The sequence below is a fragment of the Tursiops truncatus genome, chromosome 15 (genome assembly GCF_011762595.2).
Source record: "Tursiops truncatus isolate mTurTru1 chromosome 15, mTurTru1.mat.Y, whole genome shotgun sequence".
NCBI lineage: Eukaryota > Metazoa > Chordata > Mammalia > Artiodactyla > Delphinidae > Tursiops > Tursiops truncatus.
Genome location: NC_047048.1, coordinates 64,024,219 through 64,048,498, shown reverse-complemented (window position 1 = coordinate 64,048,498; position 24,280 = coordinate 64,024,219). Strand labels below are relative to the sequence as shown.

Here is a 24,280-nt window from a genome sequence, read left to right as displayed (position 1 = left end):
TGGTCTCCCTGCCTCTGCCCTTGCACCCTTCCACCGAGCATCTTCTATTCAAAGCAGGGAGGTACCAGGCCGCGTGTACTCCACGTGGATGGTGCCCCCTGGTGTTGTGCAGCATGGAGCTCTGTCGCTACCCTATAGAGTATCTCAACACAGCAGCTAGAGTGATCTCGTAAAACTGAAAGCCAGGCCGTGTCACTCCTCAGCACAATCCTCCCCTGGCTCCCACGTCACCCAGAGTAGAAGCCGAAGTCCCTACAAAGCTTGTTCAACCAGCCTTGGTCCCCGTGCCTCTCACTTCCTCCCTGGCTCTCTCGCTCTTCCTCAAATAGATGTGTTCCCATCTCAGGGCCTTTGCATTTACCGTGACCTTAACCTGGAATTCTCAACCTGCACGTATTCACGTGGCTTATTTTTTTTACCTCCTTCAGGATTTTGCCCAAATATTACCTTTTCTCTGAGGCCTTCCTTGACCACCCAGTGCAGCACATCCTAGCTCCTCTCCCAGCTCTCTTTTTCTCCATAGCACTTATTATTATGGAACATTCCATATATTTAATGATGTTTCATGTATCAATATTTCACATATTTGTTTGTTTTCCTGCTACTGGAATGGAAGCTCAAGGGGACCAGGGCTTCTGTCTGTCTTGCTCACTGATGTATTCCCAGCTCTGAACACAGGGCCTGGTGCATGGTAGATGTTCAATAAATATTTGTCAAATGAATGAATGAATGAATGAAATGAATAGTGAATGAGCACCCACTTCTGCTTCACTCCCGTCATAAACTAGACCCTGGTCTCCTGGGCTGGCTCTCGACTCCTGCCCAGGATCCATCAGCAGCAGACCCCTCCGCTCCCAGGAAGGGTCCCTTCTGCCCACCCAAGCCTCTGATTGCCCTTATCTATAATTATGAGGGTGCCTTGTGGCCCTTTATTCCAACCACAGTGCCTACCTTGACAGCATAGCTATTTCGGAGTAGCTCTCAGGGATGCCTCATGGTCCTTGGGGCAGAAGAGATGGTGTGGGGGGTAGAAGGGTCTGACTCTCCAGCTGTGCTCCTTGACCTGGACGGTGCCCAGGGCTCAACGTTAAAATCTGGGAAATCAGTGCCCAGCTGGGGTACTTTTGGTCCATAAACGCCCTTTCTTTATTCCTGCCTGGCTGTGCAGCCCACTTTCTATCTGGGCCACTAGCCTGTATCCCCTCTCCCTGAGGATCAGACCCCCCCAGGCATGATGCCCTCCTACCCGCTATTGAGTGTGGTTTTTAAAAAACAGGTAAATAGCATGAAGGAGCTGTACCTGCTAATGGAGGAAGAAGAATTAAACGCCCAGCATTCTGATAACAAGACCTGCACGGGGGACAGCTGGACCCAAAACACGGTGCGTTCTCAGCCCATTTCCAGTCCTGTCCTGTCCATTTGTTCCTTTGTCTGTTTAGTGATCACATCTTGCTGCTTTCTGACCCCAGTCTTACACCAGGCACCGGAGCGGCAGAGGGTTATTGCTTGGTCACTGGCCCCAGATGCTCAGTGCTATGGGGTATGTAAGTCACCCCAGGGCAGTGACAGAGGGTCAGATGATGGACTGTGGAGTCTCAGGTGAGAGAGCAGTTAATTCTGTTTGGAGTATAGAGGATGGTATTACAGAGAAGGGGTCATAGGTGGTGGGTTTTGAAGGATGAATAGGAGCTTGCCTAATAGAGAATAGGGAAAAGGCCATTCGGTACCAAGAGAACTGTATATACAGAGATGTGGCAAGGTCTTCTGGTGTTGTGCAGCATGGAGCTCTGTCGCTACCCTATAGAGTAGGTGCAGCTTGGGATGTGCGTAGTGGGGGTAAGGACATCAGGCTTGAGTGAGTTGTATGAAGAAGGGCCTTGTGGCCTAGGATCAGGAACCATCAGATCAAGCCACGGGGTAGTATAGAGCAGTAGGGTCAGGCTCCCAGGGGCACCCACAGTAAGCTGGGTTACAGGTGGGAAACAGGTAATGGGCCCAGGAGAGAAGACTGGGTCCAAGTCGTGCAGTCAGGGAGCTTCCGTGGTTCAGACTCCCCATCTGGCCTACGGTGGGTCAGAGAAGGCAGATCTTGGGCAAGGAGAAAGACGGAGGCCTAGATGCTGCAGAGCCTCAGAGAAGCCAGGGCCCAGCTCAGATTTGGGTTGAATAATTGCTGTAACTACAGAATTTTGTGTTTTTGTGAGACTGGGCCATGTGTCAGTCTAAGAGGTGGCCAGGGCTGGGCTTGGTATGCCTGTTTTACGGGGAGATGACCCGAAGAGGTCGTGGGACTTGCCTGAGGCCTGGTAGAGTCCCAGGCTGGACTCTGGATGAGTTCCCAGCCCAGCCTCTCCTCCTTGCCGCTCCGAAAGCTCCTGACCCAGGCCTTGCCCCCATCTGCAGCCCAATGAGTACATCAAGACACTGGCCGACATGAAGGTGACGCTGAAGGAGCTATGCTGGCTGCTTCGGGATGAACGCCGTGGTCTGACTGAGCTTCAGCAACAGTTTGCCAAGGCCAAGGCCACCTGGGAGACAGAACGGGCAGAGCTCAAGAGCCATACTGCCCTGGTGAGTCTCCCACCTGTCAGAGACATCCCCCTCCTGTTCCCCTCTCTGCGAAGGCCTCAGCTGTCAGACTGGGGAGGAGGATGCCCAAGCCATGCTCCTAGAAGCATAGGAACCCCTTCACTTACCTTGTGGCCCAGAGAGGGCAAGACACTTGCCTAGAGTCACACAGCAAGGGTACCAGAAACAGTGGGAACTGAAGGTCCCTGGGCTAGGGAAGGCAGGTGAGGGACTGGCAAAGGAGCCATGGGGACATCACAGGCGCCTCCGCCGCACCATGAGCTCACAGGTGAGACTGGAACACTTAAATGCCTGTCTGCACCTGGTGACATCCTTCATCCTCACACCCAGACTTCTGCTGCCTGCTGTCCTCATAAGGATCCCCTTAAGCCCCTGCTACCTGACTCTGTTTTGCTCCCTCCACCCAAACTGGGGGGCTCCCCTCCCTACAACTCAGATGATCAAAGGAGCCTTAACCAGGAGTCCTGGATATTTGGTCTTTGCTGTGTGCCTGGAGGCAAGGTGCTGCCCCCCACTCTGGCCGAGAAGTGAGGGGATGGGCTTCCTCCCGCTCAGAAAGAATGCTCTCACCACCCCAACCCCTACCCCACGCCAGAACTCTGCGGGGCCCAGCTTCCTCCCCGCTGCCCCTGCTGCAGTCTGCCCTCCCAGGTATCACGGGCCCCTCAGAGGTGGGTACCCTGATTATCTTTGTTGGGCAAGTGACAAAGCAGGCACAGAGGAGTTAAGCTTCTTTCCCAAGGTCACCCAGCTAGTCAGTGGCAGACCTGACCCTCACTCCCCAAACCTCTGCCCTCCTGGCTCCTCATGACCGTGATCCCACCTTCTTCCCAGTTCTCAGACTTCTGGCTTCCTGGTGCCACCGTTCTCTCCTCCCAACCCTCCCTGCTGATCTCACAGCTCCCGCCCCACCTGCACCTTCCACAGTGTCCCCTGCTCCCACTGCCCCCCCAACCCCAGGCGTTCCAGGTGTCCCTCCCGCCATGGGAACCTGACCACAGCTTGCGGGTGTGGGGTACATAGCGTCTATAGATTGCACGTTTCCCTCCTGCACCCCAAGATTTGGGCCAAGACAGCCATCACGCTCAGGTGATTCCTGCCCACATTCTTTATGCGACTGTGCATGTCCCCCACTAACCGTAAACCCTGGTAAACATGGGTAGGTGTTGATGAAATATCATGAGAAGCAATAACTAGGAGCCTCTGCCATTCTGTAGCTATGTGACCAGGGACAAATAACCTCTGTGAACCTCTTCTTCCTCTGTAAAGTATCGACAGTGGTGGTTATCTTGCTGAGTTTTCTTGAGGGCATAGATAATGCCTGAAAAGCCCTTAGCACAGAGCTTGGTGTGTAGAAGCTGTGCTACACAAACCTTGACTGTGAGAAACGTTTAGTTCTAACTGAGGAGGTCAATGGAGGTTCCTGGGTGAGGGGTCCTCTGAGGAGAGCACCCTCCCCCTGCCCCCTGCTGGTGCCCGGGGAGGGACAAGGGAGGGCAGAGAGGAGGGTCCTCCTGGTGCCAGCCACCCGGGTTGCTCTTCTTTCCACAGATGGAGCTGAAGGCTGGGAAGGGGGCTGGAGATCGGATAGGGCCCGACTGGAAGGCAGCCCTGCAGAGGGAACGGGAGGAACAGCAGCACCTCCTGGCTGAGTCCTACAGTGCAGTCATGGAGCTGACACGGCAGCTGCAGATCAGTGAGCACAACTGGGGCCAGGAGAAGCTGCAGCTGGTGGAGCGGCTTCAGGGTGAGAAGCAGCAGGTGGAGCAGCAGGTAAAGGAGCTGCAGAATCGCCTGAGCCAGGTGAGGTCTGTCCCAGCCCAAGATGGCTTAAGCCACAAGGGGGAAGTTGCTATAGGCACAGCCCAGGGGGAAGACTCCTTCAGGTAGAGATGGATCTGTATGCTCAGAGACTGCAGTAGGGACCAGGTCTTCCTCTCTGCCAGTCTCACAGGCTTGCTTTCCTCTGTGTTTTATTCTGAAGCAAGCCGTTCTCAAATATGGCCTCTGTTAGTGTTGTATTCATATCCTCACAGCTGAGCAGTTTCAATGGAAAGAGAGTTTTCCTTTTCCACAGGGCTCTGATCTGCCAGGTTTCCCATGAAAATTAGAGTCCTCTGACCAAAAGGGGGAAATAGGAAAAACAATCATTGACCATTACAACCCCACTACAGTTAACATGCACCTATCTTATCAAGCTGCTATGCTCCACTGTGACTTTTTCCTTTGTTTATTTTTTATTGCAATTGTATAAGTCAGGACTTCATCTTTATATAAGACTCAAATATTACAAAAGCATACTCCAACCCACTCCCTCCCTTTCTTGCTGTTTAAATTTACATTCAGGGCTTCCCTGCTGGCACAGTGGTTGAGAATCTGCCTGCTAATGCAGGGGACACGGGTTCGAGCCCTGGTCTGGGAAGATCCCACATGCCACGGAGCAACTAGGCCCATGAGCCACAACTACTGAGCCTGCGCGTCTGGAGCCTGTGCTCCACAACAAGAGAGACCGCGATAGTGAGAGGCCCGCGCACCGCGATGAAGAGTGGCCCCCACTTGCCACAACTAGAGAAAGCCCTCGCACAGAAATGAAGACCCAACACAGCCAAAAATAAATAAATAAATAAATAAAATAAAAGCCAAGCATTTGAAGCCCTTTAAAAAAAAAAAGGGAGGGGGGCTTCCCTGGTGGCGCAGTGGTTGAGAGTCCGCCTGCCGATGCAGGGGACACGGGTTCGTGCCCCGGTCCGGGAAGATCCCACATGCCACGGAGCAGGCCATGAGCCATGGCCGCTGGGCCTGCGCGTCCGGAGCCTGTGCTCCGCAACGGGAGAGGCCACAACAGTGAGAGGCCGTGTACCGCAAAAAAAAAAAAAAAAAAAAATTTACATTCAGAGATTTTTTGTAAATCATTAATTGAATCCTAATATACATATTATTTACACTTTGCCTCTTTCATAGAGAGCTGTTCATGACAGATGCAGAGGCCACTCTCATTCAGTTTAATTGCTGCTTAGCATACCTAGGTGGAGATACCACTTTGATGTCATTCAGCTGCTGATGTAGCTGTTACAGGCGTTGTGGCGTGAATTAACATGGTAATAACAACTATTACCGTGCTTGATATAATGACACTTACAAAGATGCCTGTAAGTGGTTGGTTTCATGATCATTTGTCAAACCCACTCCGTTGGTTCAGAGCTGCTGCCCACTGGGAAGGTAGCTCTGAGTCCATGATCTGGGTCATCTGGGCTGCAGAGTGGAGCCTGGGGAATGGCCCTGCGCAGAATAGGGCCCTGCTCACCATCTTTGCCTGCACATGACTGTCTTCTTTACTCTTGCCCAGCTGCAGAAGGCTGCTGACCCTTGGGTCCTGAAGCACTCGGATCTGGAGAAGCAGGACAACAGCTGGAAAGAGGTGAGTGGGGTGGCAGGCGGCCCATGTGCTGTGCTCCTGGCTACACTGGAAAGTCTCTCACTTGTGGGGAATGTGACAAGGAAGATGCTAATCCTGTCCCACAGGTCACACACCCTCACGCCCTTGGGCTCCTCAATCCTGAGGTCTCTACTTCATGGTTCCAGCCTTGAGACCTGTCAGGAGCCCCCTGTTAGCTCCATCCTTCCATGCCTGGGACAAAGGCTAGGTGTTTCTCTGTGTTTCAGTTGTGGCTTTCTCAAAAGCAGAGCCTCCAAAGAGCTGTGTGATCCTGGGCAAGTCACTCTCCCTCTCTGGGCCCCAGTTGCCTCATTGGTAAAATGAGAATCACTTTCTCTGCCTTAGCCCAGCCCTGGTTGTGGAGATCAATCAGTGAAGTTTGCTTCTAAGCCTCAGGTGCACTGTCTCCATATAGCCACACACTGAGTAACCAAAGAGTGAACATATGGGCCCTTGCTCATGATAGCCTGAGGAAGCAATAAAAGCCAATTCTGGGGAACTGAAGCAGGAGAGGATTTCATTAGGGGCTCAAAAGGGCTGGTGATGCAGGGTCAGAAAACTGGTGTAGGTCTCTGAACCAGGGTGGGGCAAACCCCAAGCAGGACCTCAGGTCACTGCTTTCACCTTCAGCTGAGCAGCGACTACTGGGTGCTTTGTTGCTGCCACTACATTCAGAATACGTTCTAAATAGAGTCTCTTTCCTTGGGTTCCCTCTTGGACCGCTGATTGGCCATGCCTGCATCACATACCTATGTGTGTGTGGAGAGGGGGTAGGTGCACTGTAGCCAGAAACTGACCAATGGGCATTCTAGATCAGTGCTGACATCACTCCTGCTCTACAAGAGGAGACTCATGCGTGGGGCTCGGGGCCAGCTCCCGCCCAGACCCCCTGTTACCTTCCCTCTGTGTGCTAGTGGCCAGACTGACCCTTTCCTGTCTCTCTTCTATGGCAGACACACAGTGAGAAGATCCACAACAAGGAGGCTGTTTCTGAAGCTGAGCTCGGGGGAACCGGCTTAAAGAGGTGCTAGCAGCCCCTCCCCATGCTCCACTCTGCAGCCCCTCCCCCTGCTCTGCGCCCAGCCCCACCCTGCACGCTGCCCTGCCCCTTTGCCTCTCTTCTCTTCCTCTGCCCTGCGCACCCACCACTGCACCTCAGCTGAATTGGGAGAACACTGGGATATGGTTTCTAAAGATTTTTTTTTTTTTTTGATGTGGACCATTTTTTTAGTCTTTATTGAATTTGTTACAATAGTGCTTCTGTTTTATGTTTTGGTTTTTTGGCCCGGAGGCATGTGGGATCTTAGCTCCTCCACCGGGGATTGAACCCACACCCCCTGCATTGGAGGGCGAAGTCTTAACCCCTGGACCACCAGGGAAGTCCCCTGGGATCTGGTTTTTATGGACCCCAAGCCACTTAGGAGCTGGGAAAGTTTGGGGGATGGAAATTGTAGCCTGTGCTTGTTTTGATTCTGGGTGTGGAAGACTGGGGCCCCAGAATATCCTAGCTGGGAAAGGAACTGTTTAGCTCCTCTTGGGGTTCTTCCTGTCTCTGGAGTTGGGAGAGTCCAGCTGGACATCTATTCCTGGGACTGGTGAGCAGCATCCTCTGGGCCCAGCCCTGTGCTATAGCCAGGAAAACGCCTAGGGCTATCAGGACCGTGTCTCCACCATTAGGAAACCATTATGAAAAGACTCAGGGTAACAGAACCTCCCAGGGGCCGTGCGAGTAGCGTGAAGCCAGGTGGGCCCCAGGATAGGAGGGTGGCTCTGGAGTGGTAGTGTGGGATTTGAATTCCAGCACTGTCATTTCTAGCTCTGTGCCCTTGGGCTAGGCTTCCCATTTCTACCTACTGGGATAACAGGAATTGCCCCCTCGAGCTGTCGGAGGACTGAATGGTCTGACGTGTGCAATGTTGTCACGTAGGCCTGGCACTGACAGTCATCAGGCAGTGCACGTGCCAGGTCTGGGCTGGAGATTAAATGGCGTCCTAGATTGGGTTCCCTCAAAAGTAAACGTTGAGGCAAGGATTTAAGTGCAAATGGTATATTTGGGAGGGGATTCCAGGAAAAGCCTGGAAGTGAGACAGGGTAGGGAAGGCACCATAAAGGAGGTATTATCAACCAGGATACACGTGGGCAACTGGGTCAGCTTCACAGCATCTCTGGGAGCCAGAGCTGAACATTAGTTCTCCCACCTGGGGCACAGGGAGGCTGGTACCAAGCCACCAAACCCCACTCATTGTTTGTTGAGGGCTGTGTCTAGGGCCATAAACTATGTGAATGTCTAGCTTCCTGTGGGTGGAGGCCAAGTGTGCTCCTGCAGACAGAAAAAAGCCCTCCAGTGGAGAACGGCAGGTGCTCAGAGATGCAGTGCTGCGTGTGTAGGTGTGAGTGTGGAGGGGATGAGGGGCAGGGCACCTACAGCGTCTTCCACAAGAGGTGAGCAGGACCCTCATGGTCCGTCTCCCCACTGCCCCACCGCCCCCTGCCTGCGAAGTGCACGGACTAGGGAGGAAGACCAGAGTACCTGCTCCGCATGAGGCATCTTCCACTAACTCTGCCCTTTCTCCTCTGCGCTTCCCAGGACCAAATCTGTTTCCTCCATGTCAGAGTTTGAAAGTCTGCTGGACTGTTCCCCGTACCTCGCAGGGGAAGCCGCCCGGGGCAAGAAGCTGCCCAACAGCCCTGCCTTTGCTTTTGTGGGCCCCCAGCCAGTGGACCCGGAGAAGGCTGCCCCGGAACAGCCAGGGCTCTCTCCACGTGACTGCAACCGCCTGGGTGCCCTGGGCTGCCAGGAGCCGGCAGGGAGGCAGATGCAGCGCAGCTACACGGCTCCCGACAAGACGGGCATCCGCGTCTACTACAGCCCCCCGGTGGCCCGGCGCCTGGGCGTCCCCGTGGTCCATGACAGGGAGGGCAAGATCATCATCGAGCCCGGCTTCCTCTTCACCACAGCCAAGCCCAAAGAGTCCGCCGAGGAGGACGGGCTGGCGGAGAGCTCCTACAGCCGCTGGCTCTGCAACTTCTCCCGGCAGCGCCTGGACGGGGGCTCCGGGGGCGGCCCCTCGGCGGCCGGGCCCGGCTTCCCAGCGGCCCTGCATGACTTTGAGATGTCGGGCAACATGAGCGACGACATGAAGGAGATCACCAACTGCGTGCGCCAGGCCATGCGCTCGGGCTCGCTGGAGCGGAAGGTGAAGAGCACGTCCAGCCAGACGGTGGGCCTGGCCAGCGTGGGCACGCAGACAATCCGCACGGTCAGCGTGGGCCTGCAGACCGACCCGCCCCGCAGCAGCCTGCACGGCAAGAGCTGGTCACCCCGCAGCTCTTCGCTGGTGTCCGTGCGCAGCAAGCAGATCTCCTCCTCCCTGGACAAGGTGCACTCGCGCATCGAGCGGCCGTGCTGCTCGCCCAAGTATGGCTCGCCCAAGCTCCAGCGGCGGTCCGTGTCCAAGCTGGACGGGGCCAAGGACCGCAGCCTGTGGAACCTGCACCAGGGCAAGCAGAACGGCTCGGCCTGGGCCCGCTCCACCACCACGCGGGACAGCCCCGTGCTGAGGAACATCAACGATGGGCTGTCCAGCCTATTCAGCGTGGTGGAACACTCGGGGAGCACCGAGTCCGTCTGGAAACTGGGCGTGTCCGAGGCCCGGGCCAAGCCCGAGCCTCCCAAATATGGCATCGTGCAGGAGTTCTTCCGCAACGTGTGTGGCCGGGCGCCAAGCCCCACGTCCGTACCCGGGGAGGAGGGCGCCAAGAAGCTGGAGCCCATCTCCCCCGCCAGCTACCACCAGCCGGAGGGCATGGCCAGGATTCTGAACAAGAAGGCGGCCAAGTCAGGCGGCAGCGAGGAGGCCAGGCTTTCCATGCTCCCCCAGATGGGGAAGGATGGGGTCCCTCGTGATGGAGATGGAGCCACGGTCCTTCCCAATGAGGTAGGTGGGTGGGGTCTGCCCTTTTTCTTGGGAGGTGAGATTGGCTTATAAGGTCCCACTCTTGGTTTTCAAACTCAGGCATGTGGTTTGTGTATTTCAAAAGGTCCTTGTGCTGCTCTGGGATGGGGGTTGGAAGGCCCCAGACCTGGAACAGCAGACCTGATGGACACACAGTCTGAATACAAGAGACTGGTGAGCATGGTGACATACCCACCTGCTTTGCCACCACACCCCAGACGTTGCCAGCATCCCCTGCAGGGAAGAGGCATTGCCGCTCACTGCCCTCCTGCTACCCAGTGGTGTGCGGGAGCCAGCTCCTTTGGTTCATGAGAGCCAATCGTGTACATCTCTGTGTTCAGTGATGTCACCTTAGTACCTTGCGATCGGCCACCAGGGGAGGATTTACTCCTTGAAAATTAGAAATGCTGCATGGGAGGATTTACTCTGTGAAAATTGGAAATGCTGCAAATCAGGGCTTCTCCTCTTACTCCTGGGAAACTAGTCATTAAACATGTACCAGCACACCACTGCCCTCACCGAGACTGTATCCCTAAGTGCTTCCATTTTCTCTGGGACTGTTTTGCTGCTCACCCCACTCCTGATACCAATTTCAGATTTAGTTAGGGATCATGTGCATGTTAGTAAAACGACGCATGTAAGTTAGCTTTGCAGAAAGGGAAATTGCAGAGGATCTCATGGAACCCAAGGGCAGGGACCCAAAGGCCCCAGTGGCTGCTCTGTCTCCCTCTCCTCTCTCCTGAGCTTCATTTTCTCTGATGTCCTCTTCCTCCCTCTGTCTCTGTTATATTTGAATATGGTCCAGGTGGGCTCTGCCTACTCTGCTTTTGTAACATCTTCCAGTTCCAGCACCTGAGGGAGACTGACTCAAATCCCTCTGTCCCCATTCCACATTTCAGGAAGAAACTGACTTGTGTAACTTGAGTCCAGTGTAACCCCTTGGTCCAGTCAGCTGTGGTCAGGGGTGGTATCATGGTCTGCAGTGCACGGAGTGAAGGAGGGTTGTAGGTGGGGGCACAGAGAGGTGGCATGGGGTGGGATTGACCCATGTGATTTGTACATATTGTATGTTTAGCTGGTTTCTAGTTTTTCCCTATTACACGTAATGCTGTGGTGAACATCTTGACACAAAAGCATTTTTCCGTATTGCAGATTATTTCCTTACGTTTGAGTTGCAGAAATGGGATTCCAGAATAAAAGACTGTAAATTGTTAAAGGTATTTGATAAATGTTGCTAAATTGTCTTTCCAAAGACTTTGTTTAATTTCTAGAACCCCCAGGAGTGTATGGTGAGTGCCTTACCTCCCTATACTCTCTGGCTGCATTTAAAAAAAAAAAAAAAACCTTTTAAATATTCATTCCTCTTTTTTTAACTTAAGAAAACCCTTTCTGAGGTTAATATACATACTGAGCATATTGTAAGAATATGGCTTATTGAATTCTCACAAACTGAACACACCCATTGTATTAGAGTTCTCCAGAGAAACAAAACCAATAGGCTTTGTGGTTACGTGTGTGTGTGTGTGTGTGTGTGTGTGTGCGCGCGCGTGTAGAGAGAGAGAGAGGGGAGAGAGAGAGGGGAGAGAGAGAGAGAGAGAGAGAGAGAGACAGAGAGGAGAGAGAGAGAGAGAGAGAGAGAGAGAGAGGAGAGAGAGAGAGAGAGAGAGAGAGAAGAGAGAAGAGAGAGAGATTTATTATATTGCAAGCTGAAGACCCAGGAAAGCCAATGGTTTAGTTCCTAAGTCCAAAAGTCTGAGAACCAGAAGAGCCAATGGTATAGCTCCAGTGCAGCATATGTAGCTGATATAGTTCCGATCTAAAGGTCATCAGGAAGGAAGAATTCTTTCTTACTCAGGGGGAGTCAGCCTTTGTGGTCTTTCAGTACATTGACTGATTGGATGAGGCCCACCCGCATTAGAGAGAGCCATCTGCTTTACTCAATCTACTGGTTTAAATGTTACTGTCTTCCAAAAGCATCCTTGCAGAGGCACCCAGGATAATATTTGACCAAATATCTGGACCTGTGGCCCAGTCAAGCTGACACGTGAAATTAATCATCACACCCACATAACCACACCTACATAAAGAAACAGAGGTACAAAGCTGGCCGTACTTTGAATGTTGGCTTCACAGTTGATCCAGATGTTTTTCAGTATGTAAAATGTGCTTATTACCTGTTGACCCAGTAGTTCTCCTAGGAACGTAGCCTATGGACATATTCACAGAGGTGGATACGTGTGTAAAGAAGTGTATTGCATTATTAATAAAAATTGCTAAGATTTATTGAATACTTAATAGGCGCTATCAAATGCTTCACATATACCTTATGTGACCCTCACAGCAACTTTGACAAAGGTATCACATCCCTCATCTAAGAGCAGGAAAAATCAAGGCTCAAAGAGGTTAAATAACTTATCCAAGTTCACACAGCTGGTAGACAGTTGGGCTGGGAATTGAACCAAGCAATTGAGTTTTACAGCAGCACTTTTTTTTTTCGAAGTATAGTTGCTGTACAATATTATATAAGTTACAAGTGTGTAATATAGTGATTCATAATTTTTAAAGGATATAGTCCATTTATGGTTACTATAAAGTATTGGCTATATTCCCTGTGCTGTAAAACATGTCCTTGTACAATAGCTTATTTTATACCTGATAGTTTGTACCTCTATATTGCCCCTCCCCCCTTCCCTCTCACCGCTGGTAACCACTAGTTTGTTCTCTATATACGTGGGTCTGCTTCTTTTTTGTTATATTCACGAGTTTGTTGTAATTTTTAGATTCCACGTACAAATGATATCCTACAGTATTTGTCTTTCTCTATCTAACTTATTTCACCCAGCATGATGCCCTCCAGGTCTATCCATGTTACTGCAAATGGCAAAATCTCATTCTTTTTTTATAGCTGAGTAGTATTCTATTGTAGATATATACCACATCTTCTTTATCCATTCATCTGTTGATGGACACTTAGGTTTTGGCAATTGTAAATAATGTACACAGCACTTTTAACCATTATCCCTGTGTGTTGCTAACAGTAAAAAAAAAATTAGAAACTACCTAATATCCACATAAAAAATGCATTGGATAAATAAATCAAGCTACTTCCATGCAGTGGAATAGTATGTGGCCATTAAAAAGAAGGAGATCTGGACATACATGACAAAAAAGTGTTCATGTTTTGCAATTACAAAATAAGCTGTAGGGGTTGAAATCATTTGGGTAAATGCATGTGTGTGCAATGTTTTGAGAATTTATCTTTCATGGACAATGTCTACTTTCTTCTCTGTATATTCCAGAATTTATTACCTTCTGGAAGATTCTTTATGAGCATTCATTACTGTTCTAATGGGAGAAAATAATTTTTAAAAATTGGTCCGGAGAGGGGCTACAGCCCCTGGGAACTGGTCCCTGGGCACAGCTGAGTCCAGATTCCTTGCCTGGCCACCCAGTCCCTGGGTGGGCAGTGCCTCCTGGCTCCTCCCGACTTCTTCCTCCCTCCTCCCAGGATGCCGTGTGTGACTGTAGCACCCAGTCTCTCGCCTCCTGCTTCGCCCGGCCATCCCGCTCTGCCGTCCGCCACTCTCCTTCCAAGTGCAGGCTGCACCCTTCGGAGTGCGCCTGGGGTGGGGAGGAGAGGGCCGCCCCTCCCAGTGAGTGACAGAGCAGCCGAGCTCCCCACCTCAACCAGCCCAGTCCCTGGACAGCCAAAGGGAACCCGCGGAGAGGAGACGAGGTGAGGGCCCGCGCCCCCTGCATCTCTCGCCCAGGAGGAACAGCAGCTGCACCACCGCCGAAGAAGAGCTTTCCCATCCAGGTAAAGCGGGGCCTCCTGCTGACTGCTGGGTGGCGATCTCTGACTTCCCAGGGGAAGGCAGCGAGTGGGAGAAAGACCAAAGCTGGGCTTCAGAAGCAGCTCCAGAAAGATCCCTTGGGAGCTGATCCGTTGGGAGCTGATCCCTGGGTCATAAGGGAGAGCCTCGCCTGGTTCTAGCCACACCCACTTCTCAGAAGAGCCAAGGAAAGGATACACTTCCGGCCATGCCCCTCAGGGAAAAGGGCTCACAGAGACATTCCCTGCCAACCACATCCCTCTTCACGGGGAGGAAACACCGATGAGAAGAACAGGCTTTGCTCTAGGGCTCAACCTCGGGTTCTTGGTGGAACTGAAATGGGCATCACGCCGTCCGTTTCTTCCCTCCACCGCCTCCTCCTCCCAGCCCTGCTGCTCTGGATTGCTATGGCTCTAGGGGATATGAGAGGGCGGTAACCAGGGTCAAGTATCTGCTTGGAATCCTGGAGCCCTGGATCTCCCTGTAGCTTGGGTGCAGCAAGGACTAGAAGACGAGGGGCTCAGGGCTGGAGAGCCACTGGAACTGCCTTTCTTGCCAAGGTGACCTGGGGGGCCCCAACCTTCCCAGGAGACTCCTTGAGGACAGAAATAGGTAAAGTCCATCTCAAGACCTGGTGCACAGATAAATAAATGCCTAATTGCCCACTGCCTTGATCGCTGGGGTCTCTTTCCCTGGCACCCTGGAGGGGCACCGCATCTCCACTGTGATTACATCCTGCAGCTGGTGGAGGGCAAAGACGTTCCCAGTGAGAGACTCCCAGATGGCCAGGTCAGGCCAAGGAGCATTCCGAGAGGCCAGTGCCCCAGGACGTGGCAATAGACTGGGGCCTGGAAACATATTTCTTGCCTCGGGTGTTTATTTGAATTTTTCTTACTATAAATATTTAAGGTGGTTTTACTTTATTTTAATAATTTAACTTACCCCAAAGCCCCTAAGGTAATTTATTGGAGGTTGATACATGTACTCTCGCCACTGGGACAATGCAAGGCTTTAACACGATGGACAGGCGCAGGGTCCCCTGTGTGGATGAGGCAACTCAGCAGCCGAGCTCTGGTCTCCAGGTCAGCTTTGGAGGGCCCCACAGCGAAGCTGGAGCCCTGCAGCCTGCTCCCCCAAAACTGCTGACCCTTTGGCCTCAGAGCACCCCTTTACACTCAACACCCGGTACTTGCCCAGCCCCCAGACGTGAGTCTGTACATGCTCACAGCCAGGGTGGAGGGCTGGACCGCTTCCCAAACATTTTCCATTTTTTCTCATCTTCCTCCCTCCCTCTGAAACCTTTTTTGTTTCGATGAGTCAAACACGGATGTCTAAGGCTTTATCAAGAGCATGGAGATCTCTCCAAGTTCCCCAAGTGAGAACTCACAGGAAAACAGGACTGAACTTCAAGAATGTTGTTTATTGCAGCTTTGCACATCGATCTGAGAGTGTCTGCCAGCCTGCCTCAGTTCTCACCAGCCTGCCAGCTTTTTCACCAGCCTCTCTCCTTAGCCTTATGGGCTCTCCCGGCTCGCCTCCCAGCCCCAGCTCCACTGCCCGCCCTTCCCCATGTCCCATGTGAGCTGCCTGAGCCATCGGATGGATTGCACCGTGGCTCACTGCAGTGTGGTGATGGGGGAGGGATACTCAGATGGCCTCCCCCTTGGTGCCAGTGAACCTGTTTTGTTTACACACATCTGCCTGTAACGGGCTGGGGGCTCAGAGTGGAAACACCAGGATAGAGTGGCTTATCTGTGAATTTGCCATTAGGAAGACAAAAAGCCAGCAGCGTGGCCAATTTGCCCCCAGGACTCAGGAGATGCCTCTGCGCTCCCACCTACCAGCTGCCGGTCTTGCCCTTTCTGGGGCACCTGGACCAGTTACCCAAATTCCTTCATCGCCATTCCCTATCGGTAGAACTTGGGGCTACGTTGGTGCAAGCAGCCACTTCCTCATGCCATAGCGACCTGTGTGGGCAGAGCAGGCAGGCTGATGGAGCCATGGGCCAATCCCCTCTAGGAAGACACTGCTCCCACCCAAGAGGTCAGGGGGCCCCTCCGAGGTTATCTCCAAGTGAGGGGATTCACACAAGGCCACAAGCCACCAGAGGCCTCTGGCATTTCCCAGAGCTGCAGAGGGCCAGGGAGGCTGTGCTTCTAGCCTTGGGGAGAAATCCTCGTGAGACCTGAACCCTGCGGACCGCTCAGCCTTACCGTCGTTCTCATCCAAGATTGTCCTTGCGTTCTCATTGTCTTAGAGCATGGCCACCCAGACCTCAGCCAGTGTCCGAGACCCCAGAGCTTGGTTTTCAATAAAGTCCCAGTTTCTGCTTCCTGCATGCCACTGTGCAAGGTCACTCATCACTGTTCCTACAGAAGCCTCTGGACGAGGGGCTTGATGGGGTTGAAAATGTTACGTGTAAATATTGGTTTGGTTTGATTTTTAGCATTTTAATTAGTAACGGTTGTGTTTTCTTTTTTGGGGTGGGGGGTTGGTTTGTAAAAACTCTCTACTCTTTTGGAATGTAATTTCTAAGTTTGTTTCTTCAAATGCCTTTTTAAGTCTTGGTAACATTCCCAAAGCAGAAAACTGCCTGGCGCTCTGTGGGGACTCCCCTGGAGCATTGGGTCCCAGGAAGGAACACTGCCCTTTCCCCCGTTCTTCCCCTTCCTGCTGCCCCTTACCTTTTCACTCCTAGCAGCTTCTTCTTCCTTCCCTTCCTCCTCCTCCTCTATCCTTCTTTTTCCTTTCCCCATCTCTATTCTCTGCAGCCAAAGTCCCAAGGAACCCTGGGGTCCCAGTTCCCTACAGACCCCTGGGTTTGGATCCATTGTGTTGGCACCAGTTCGTTGAGGGGAAATGGGAGACCAGTTGGCATGGTTGACCCCAGACTGGACGATCTTGTGTTTCTTATGTCTGACCTCTTCCCAGAGCCAAATTAAACCCTCCTGGGGGCAATGATGTCTGTATTTGAAATGAATGTCAAACCACTTTGGCACATCAGTGGTCCCTAGATCCTGCATGCACAAAGCATCAGTATCCAAGTCCCCGTCACCCTGGCAGCCCTTCTCCCCACTCTCCCCCCCCCCCCCCCGCTAATTCTTTCCCCACCAAAGGCTGACCAATTGTAAAAACTCCTCCAAGAGGTCTTGCTCAAAATGGCCCCTCCCCTTGGTCCCCCCCAGGGACGCTCCTCTACCAGCTGCTCTCCCAGGTGACAAAGTTGAGGACCCAAGACTTGACCCTCTTATACCCTAATTGCCACATGGCTCCCTCGTGCCTGCCCCCATGCACCTTTCATGGTTTCATCACCCGGCCTGTTCTCCTCTTGCCCATCCAACTGCCAGGCCCTTCCTCCCTCTCCTCTCCCATCTAGAATGTCCTCCCCACCCCAGCTTTGCCAGCCTTCCAGCCCCACCAGCATCACCTTCCCCCGACCCCGTACACCCCCCCAGAGCACATTGCTATTTAGAAATTGCTTCCCCATGCCACATCTCCTTCAGACTTCTAAGGGCCAACTCTGGGAGGCAACCTTGGTAGGATAGGGGTTAGTGCTCCCATTTTACAGATGACAAAACTGAAGTGCAGGTCTCATCCCTGAGTCACCTAACTGGGAAGTCATCAAGTTTAGACTAGAACTTGGGTCCACTGGATCCCCCAGCCCAACACTGTCCTGCTTGCTGTGTCAACCCACTGCCCCACTGGAGGCTTTGTGTGGGTATAGGACACCGAGAATATGCCACTGCCCAACCCAGACATAAAACCAGTCCACTCTGAATCACTGGACCCGTGTGTCCCAGAGGGTGGTGTGGGGACCCCCTGCATCAGAATCCTCTTAGGCATGTCCAAAATGCAGCTTCCTGGGACCCGCCTCAGCCTCTGGGCCAGGAATCTGCGTATCTAACGAATTCCCAGGGAGATCCTGAGTACCAGTGGCCACACTATTGATGTTCACAGCCCTGACCGTTAGGCCATCCTTTTTTAACCAGATAACCATGATGTTATATCTTAAAAAGAGCACTGAGCTGGTAATTAGGGGGCCTGGTCCTCAAGCCAGCTCTGATTTGGGTTAATTATGCTGAGAATTTCCAAAAAGCACTGGAGGCAATTTACAGTCTTAGTCATAAGGATCAGTAAGACAACAGAAAAAAAGAAAGTCAGGAACTTCCTTGGCGGTTCAGTGGTTAAGACTCTGTGCTTCCACGGAAGAGGTTACGGGTTCGATCCCTGGTAGGGGAACTAAGATCCCGAATGCCTCACGGCGCAGCCAAAAAAAAAAAGTACAAAGAAAGTCAAAAAGCAAGAGGAATGATCATTCCCCAAATCTATCTGACATGATTCCCATAATCCTGCAATTAAATTTTACTCTTGAGTTTCCTGGCAGCCACAGCAAAAAGGGAAGCACATCACGGTAAAAAGGGAAGCATGTCATCATCCAGTCATGGGATGTAACCATAGTTGCCCCAGCAGACAAACTCTTCTGCTGCTAATTTCAAGCATGTGTCCTTCCTTCAAAGTCCACTAAGCCGGTTGCAGTGTGAACCTAAGATGCAAGGATGGTTTCTATTTTTAGAATAATAATAAACGGCCACCAACTTGAATGGCCTTGGCCCCGGAGCATGTGGCTAGTCTGTACCTCAGTTCTTCCACCTGCAAAGTGGGAGAATGTCCTTGCATGGCTGTGCTGAGGACCAAATACAGTACTGTGCCTGGGAATCTGCCTGGGAAAACATAAGGTTCTACACCCATGGGAAGTGGTCCGATCACACTCATTGTCCCCACACCAGCCTCCTGGTGCCCTGGCCCTAGGGGTGATACACCCCTCACTAGTCTTAGTGAATAGAAAGAAAAATAAACTGGACCTACCCCCTCACTTTTTTTAAAATTGTGGCAAAACATACGTAAGACATAGCCATTTTTAAGTGGCTTTAAATACGTTCACAATGTTGTGTTGATACAACCATTACCACTCTCCACTTCCAGAACTTTTTATCATCCCAAGCTGAAACTCTATACCCACTAAACAATAACGCTCCGTCCCTCTCCCCCAGCCCCTGTAACCTCTGTTCTACTTTCTGTGTCTATGAATTTGCCTAGTCTAAGCACCTCATATAAGTGGAATCATACATACAGTGTTTGTCTTTTTGTGTCGAACCCCCTCACTTTTTTGGATGAGGAATCAGGCCCAGAGAAGGGACAGAGTGTCTCACCCAAGGTCAGACAGCAGGTTAAAGGCAGAATCAGGACCAGAACCCAGGCTTCCTGACTCCCATCAGGTTCTGCATCCCCAGTGGTGAGACACCCCCCACCTACCATTCCGTGGTCTTGGTTGAACCCCTTCCTCTCTCTGGGCTGTATGTTCGCTCCCCACTGCCCACCCATCCTCTCTTTTAATATCTTCCTCTGAAGCTTCCCCTCATCCTGCCTCCTCTTCTCCAGCCGATTCCCACCAGCAGACTGAGTGGCCCTGACCCATGGCCAGGTTTTCCTCTTCTGAGCCTCAGGCTTCCTTGTAGCACCCATGCCTCAGCCCTCCCAGAACGGCCTCCCCGGCTCCACTCGTCTCCCGTGGATTTCCCTGTAACCTCAGCAACTCCCTCCCTGCGCCCTCACCCTCACATTCCCATCCTCCCATGTCTGTGGTCTCCCAGCTCCGTAGGTTTGCTTTCAGATCTGGTTGTATTCCCCGGGTTCTGTTTTATTTTGTGTTTCCTCACACCAAAGGGGGAACCTTTCCCCAATGCCTCAGGCTGGGCTTGGCCTCAGTGACCACCACCCCCAAGCCCAGAAAGACATCCCCCCATCCCACCCTTGAGCCCCATTTTCTTCTGTCCACAGCCTCCCGGCAAGACCCCAACACTCTCCACTGGGAATTGGGGGGGAACTTGGATCCCCCATTTTGGCCTCCTCTGTCCTGCCCTGTCCCACATGGCCTTGTTTGGAAAGTAGGTACAGCCTAGCTTGGGTTCTTCTCTCCCTGGCCATCCGTCCATCTGTCTGTCCATTTGACATCCCCCATACTCTCCACTCTCCCCTGGGCCTCACAGCCTCTGGGACAGCTTGCCCTTGGCAGAACCTGTAGCCCACCCTGGCACTACCCCTTACCCCTCCCAATAGTGTTTGCGGTTTGCAAAGTCCACAGACCCAAGAACGGAAGGGGACTGGTGACATGATGCTGGGCCTGAGTCGCCTGCCCAGGGCTCTTCCCCGCCCCTCCTGCACTCTTCTTGGACCCTACCTTGTGTATCCCATCAGCCCTACTCCACTCCCTTCCTGCCCTTCACCAGCCCCCTGGACTCCAGGGTCTAAGGAAAGGAGCTTTGGTTTCCCCTAAGCATCCTTGAAGGGCCGAAGTCGTCAGGGCCTGGCCACCTTGTCACTCTCCATTCTGATACCACTCAAACTGCTCCCATGAAAAGGAACCTCAGCCAGGAGTCTGGAGACCTGGCCCAGGAGATGTCTTAACTTCTCTGTGTTTGTCTGGTTGTATGATTTTATGATAAGCACGAGGATGGTCCTTAGGGCCCCAGAGCACCCCTCATGTTTTGGAGTCCTGCATCACCATCCTCTCTCCACTGGGCCCTGGTATCCTGGCTCCTCTCTCACCTCCGCCGCTGATCTCTGTGCCTTAGTTTACTTCTCCGCACAGGGGGCTCACCACAAGTCTGTGCCCAGCAGCTTCCCAGATATCTTGGTGCCTCTAAGGCAGGGCCTTGCCAGCTGTGGCCCAGCCCCCGGGCACTGTCTTGGGGCACCAGGTTGCTGAGGATGTTGCCTGGAGGTTCTCAAAGAAGCGGGAGCAACACCTGGGCACTTGATAGACATGCAAAGTATTGGGCCCACTCAAGACCTATGGAACAGAACCTTGGGTGGGGGCGGGGGTGGCCAGCAAGCTGGGGGGGGGTTTAACAAGCCCTCCAGGTGATTCTGATATACACAGGAGTTTGCCACCTGCTGACCTAGACCAGCAAATAGTGTGGCCTGGTGAGGGACTGAGGCTGGCCCTGACCAGGAACAGGAAACACCAACCTCATCTGGACTCCTGAGAGATTGCGAACCCTCCCTGCCCCTACCCAAAGCAAAACAAAACTATGTTCTCCTCTTCCTGGAAACTGGAGGGTTGGCAGAAGGCATACGTTTTTCCTTTCCCTGCCCCTGGCTTGGTTCCAGTCCTACCCACTTCTCCTACTTGTCTGGGTTTTACAAGAGATTGTGTAGGGTTGTGCCAGCTGGGCAGCAGGTGGGCATCCTGGGGTGGGGGGGCGGGAGACAAAAGACCGTGAGACCGTTTATCCCTTGGAAACCTCACCATAGGCTTATGGCTTCTCTTCAAATGGAAAGAAACAACTCCTCAAAGGAAGACTCCTAAATCCCCAGCCAGCTCCTTCTCCTCTCACCTCTCACCTCTAGGGACACCTTGTAGACAAGGCCAAAAAGCAGCTCCAACCCCCAGCGGCTGGGGAAGAGAGCCAGAAGCTGTCCCTCCTCCTCCTCCTGGCCTCCCTCCCCAAACCCCACCAATACTGTGAAGCCCCCTTTCTGACCATCCTGGTTTCCTGGTGTGGACCCTGCAGCTGTGGGCCCTAAGGGTTCCCCAGGGAAAGGCCTTTGGGAGGGAAGGGACTAAGGGCATCCTTGGGCCAAACTGTCCACCTCTCCTGTCCGCTGTTTCTCCTCCCCACTCCTGTCTTCAGAAGGCTCTTTCCCAGGATGGATTGGGCGCTAGGACAACCATGGTCCAATCCGCCAGCTCTCCTTGCCCCCGTGTCTTATTTCAGACATGAGAATAACTGTACAGTGTAAACTTACAAAGCGTTTTTAATGGTTGTAGATTGGAAATAAAGTATGTCATATGAACAGTTTCCATGGACTTGGCCTCTTCTCTGATTTCTCATTTTGGGTGGGTGGGGTGCTCAGCAGATTTGAAACTTGAGTCTACCCCACACCCAGCTGCCTGGGAAGGAAGGAGCCCTGGGAATGCCACAGCCAGCTGGCTGGTTTGGGGGTCACTTGGGAGGAGCCACCAGGGGTTCCTGGCTACTGACTGCTGACACCTCAGAGTCTCCCATGAAGGGTGGTATGACCACTGAGAAATAAATGCAGAGTCATCAAAAATGGAATTGAGGGAATTCCCTGGAGCTCCATTGGTTAGGACTCCGCACATCCACTGCAGGGGGCATGGGTTTGAATCCCTGGTCAGGGAACTAGGATCCTGCAAACCTCACAGTGTGGCCAAAAAAAAAAGGAATTGAAACTTTCTACAAAAGACTTTCAAAAATTTATCATAAAAAAGGACATGGATTAATTATCTATTACAGTAGAATTAACTATCCCCAAACGTTTATTATATCACAGATGCTGTGGGTCAGGAATTCGGGAGCTGAGTAGTTCTGACTCAGGGTCTCCTGAGGGTGCAGTCAAGTGTCAATCAGGCTGCAATCATGTGAAGGCGTGATTGGGGCTGGAAGATCCACAAGGTGGCTCACTCATGCCTGGCAAGTCAGTGTTGGCAAGAGACCTCAGTTCCTCCCCAGGTGGCCCTCTCCATGTGGCTGCTTGAGCATCCTCACAACATGGCAGCTGGCTTCCCCCAGAGCAAGTGATATATGGAAAAAGAGGGTAGAAGCTACAATGTCTTTTATGACTAAGCCTTGAAAATCATACACTGTCATTTCTGCAGTATCTTATTGCTTATACAGATTAGCCCTATTCCTTGTGGGAGAGGATTATACAAGGGTATGAAGACCAGGAAGTGGGGAACATTAGGGGCCATCTTGGAAGCCAGCAACCACATGAAAATTATACAGATCTCTTCTTTTTTGAGGGCCTAACAATAGCCAGGCCTGTGCTAGGCATTGAGGATAACAATATATGGACCTGAAAAACAGGAAAGCAAATGTCAATGGCCAGGGGGAGCCCAGGGTGCTCAGGGAGCTGGGAGGAATCAGCAAAGGCTGCAGAGGGACATCTGAACTGATACCTAAGCTTGAGAGGACCAGATGAAGGAGATGGTGGTGTGTCGTAGGCAGGAGACGGAAAGGACATGTCCCAGGTGGAGGGAACGGCATGTGTGAAAGCCTAGGAGAAAGAAGAGCAGAACTGGGGAACGGAAAGAAGTCACTGGCGTGATGAAAGAGGCTGGGTCAGATCACAGAGGGCCTTAAGAGGGAAGGGGTGTCCACATCCTGTGGACAGTAGGGAGCCACATAAGAACTGAAAGCAGAGAAGGGACATAGAGGATGTACTGGGTCTGGATTCCATGAAGCAGTAGACCCACTGTGCCCCAGGAGGGCCAGTTCTGGCTGTGTTCTGTTCTTGGGATATTGACAAGCGAGTAGTAGTTGAAGGAGCAGGGTGAGCAGAGAAGTAACGGGGCTCTAGAAAGTGATATTCAAGGAATAAAGAGCAAACCTCTGCTTTCAGATGTCTGTTGGTAGCCAACATGCTGGAACCACATGGTGGACATTTCAGGAAGGCAGATTTCTGCCTACCACCAGAAAACTTTTCCAAGGACCACAGCTGCTATAGAAGGATGACCACAGTCACGTACCAGCTGCTGCTCACCGACCCTTCTTTCAGTTTCTGTGGACTGCTTGTAATTCAGCACTTGGAGGTTTCAGATCCCAAAGGACTGCACATGCAAGGGGACATTCTGATGGCATCATGCTGGGTGCTGAAACAGCAGTCTGCTATCTGGGAGCCCCCAAGCCAGCAAGGGATAGTGGACCAGGCACAGGTTGGGCTTCTGGGAGCACAGAAGGGGGATCTGCTTTTCAGCCTGGGGCCTCAGAGAAGGCTCTGAGAGAGATGAATCCTCAGCTGAGGCTTAAAATCGGAGAATTTTGCCAAGAACAAAAGGCTTGAAGGGCTTCCCAGGCAGAGGGAATGGCTTGAGCAAAGGAGTAGAAGCAATGGGGGATGACGAGAGGAGAGGCAAGCAGTTTGGGGAGGGGCTGGCCTGCAGTGAGTTTACAAAGGAGAGATCTTGAACTTTGCCAAGTATAGAAGGGACCACAAAGGGAGAATACGTGCTACAAAAGGACCGGAAAAAGTGTGAGAGTCATGGTCCACATTTTCAGCGTTAAGAAGATAAAAGGAGGGGTGACCACGGCCTAGCGACGGAGCAGGTATCACTGCGCACCCGCTAATGCCCTGTATTCCTTTGGCAAGTACCTCCCTGGACCTCTGTTCCCCCTCTTAGAAAGGCTCTAGGCATACTGGGCGCAAAGGATACGCTGGTGTGATGGGACCCAGTTAGTGACTCCCTGGGCGTGGCGTAGCTGAGGAGGTGTAACATGGCAAAGTCTGGGCTGGAAAGAACTTGGACAAAGCGGGCGGGGCAACAAGAGTCTTGAACACCAGTTTGCGCATGCACCTTGAGTGAAGCCGGCGTTCTGCGTGTGCGCTTGCGCGAGCCGTGGAGGCCGCCGCCGGCGCATGCGCCCTCGGCTGGCGGGAGTTTCACC

The 24,280-nt window shown here is 52.4% G+C and overlaps 1 protein-coding gene across 4 annotated transcripts in view; it reads left to right on the top strand.

Moving 5' to 3' along the window:
• Positions 1 to 21,684, top strand: part of MTCL2 (microtubule crosslinking factor 2) — a 73,223-nt gene extending 51,539 nt beyond the window's left edge. For 2 of the 4 annotated variants that reach the window (XM_073792961.1, XM_019950860.3), the window contains 7 exons: positions 1,277 to 1,381; positions 2,404 to 2,571; positions 4,141 to 4,392; positions 5,936 to 6,007; positions 6,979 to 7,049; positions 8,613 to 9,963; positions 13,490 to 21,684. In XM_073792961.1, coding sequence (XP_073649062.1) covers positions 1,277 to 1,381; positions 2,404 to 2,571; positions 4,141 to 4,392; positions 5,936 to 6,007; positions 6,979 to 7,049; positions 8,613 to 9,963; positions 13,490 to 13,642 — 2,172 coding nt within the window. In that variant the 3' untranslated portion in view covers positions 13,643 to 21,684. Of the gene's footprint in view, positions 1 to 1,276; positions 1,382 to 2,403; positions 2,572 to 4,140; positions 4,393 to 5,935; positions 6,008 to 6,978; positions 7,050 to 8,612; positions 9,964 to 10,066; positions 11,563 to 13,489 lie in introns of those variants that run through there. The other 2 variants (XM_019950861.3, XM_073792960.1) reach the window with 2 other exon arrangements.
• Positions 21,685 to 24,280: the final 2,596 nt, after the last annotated feature.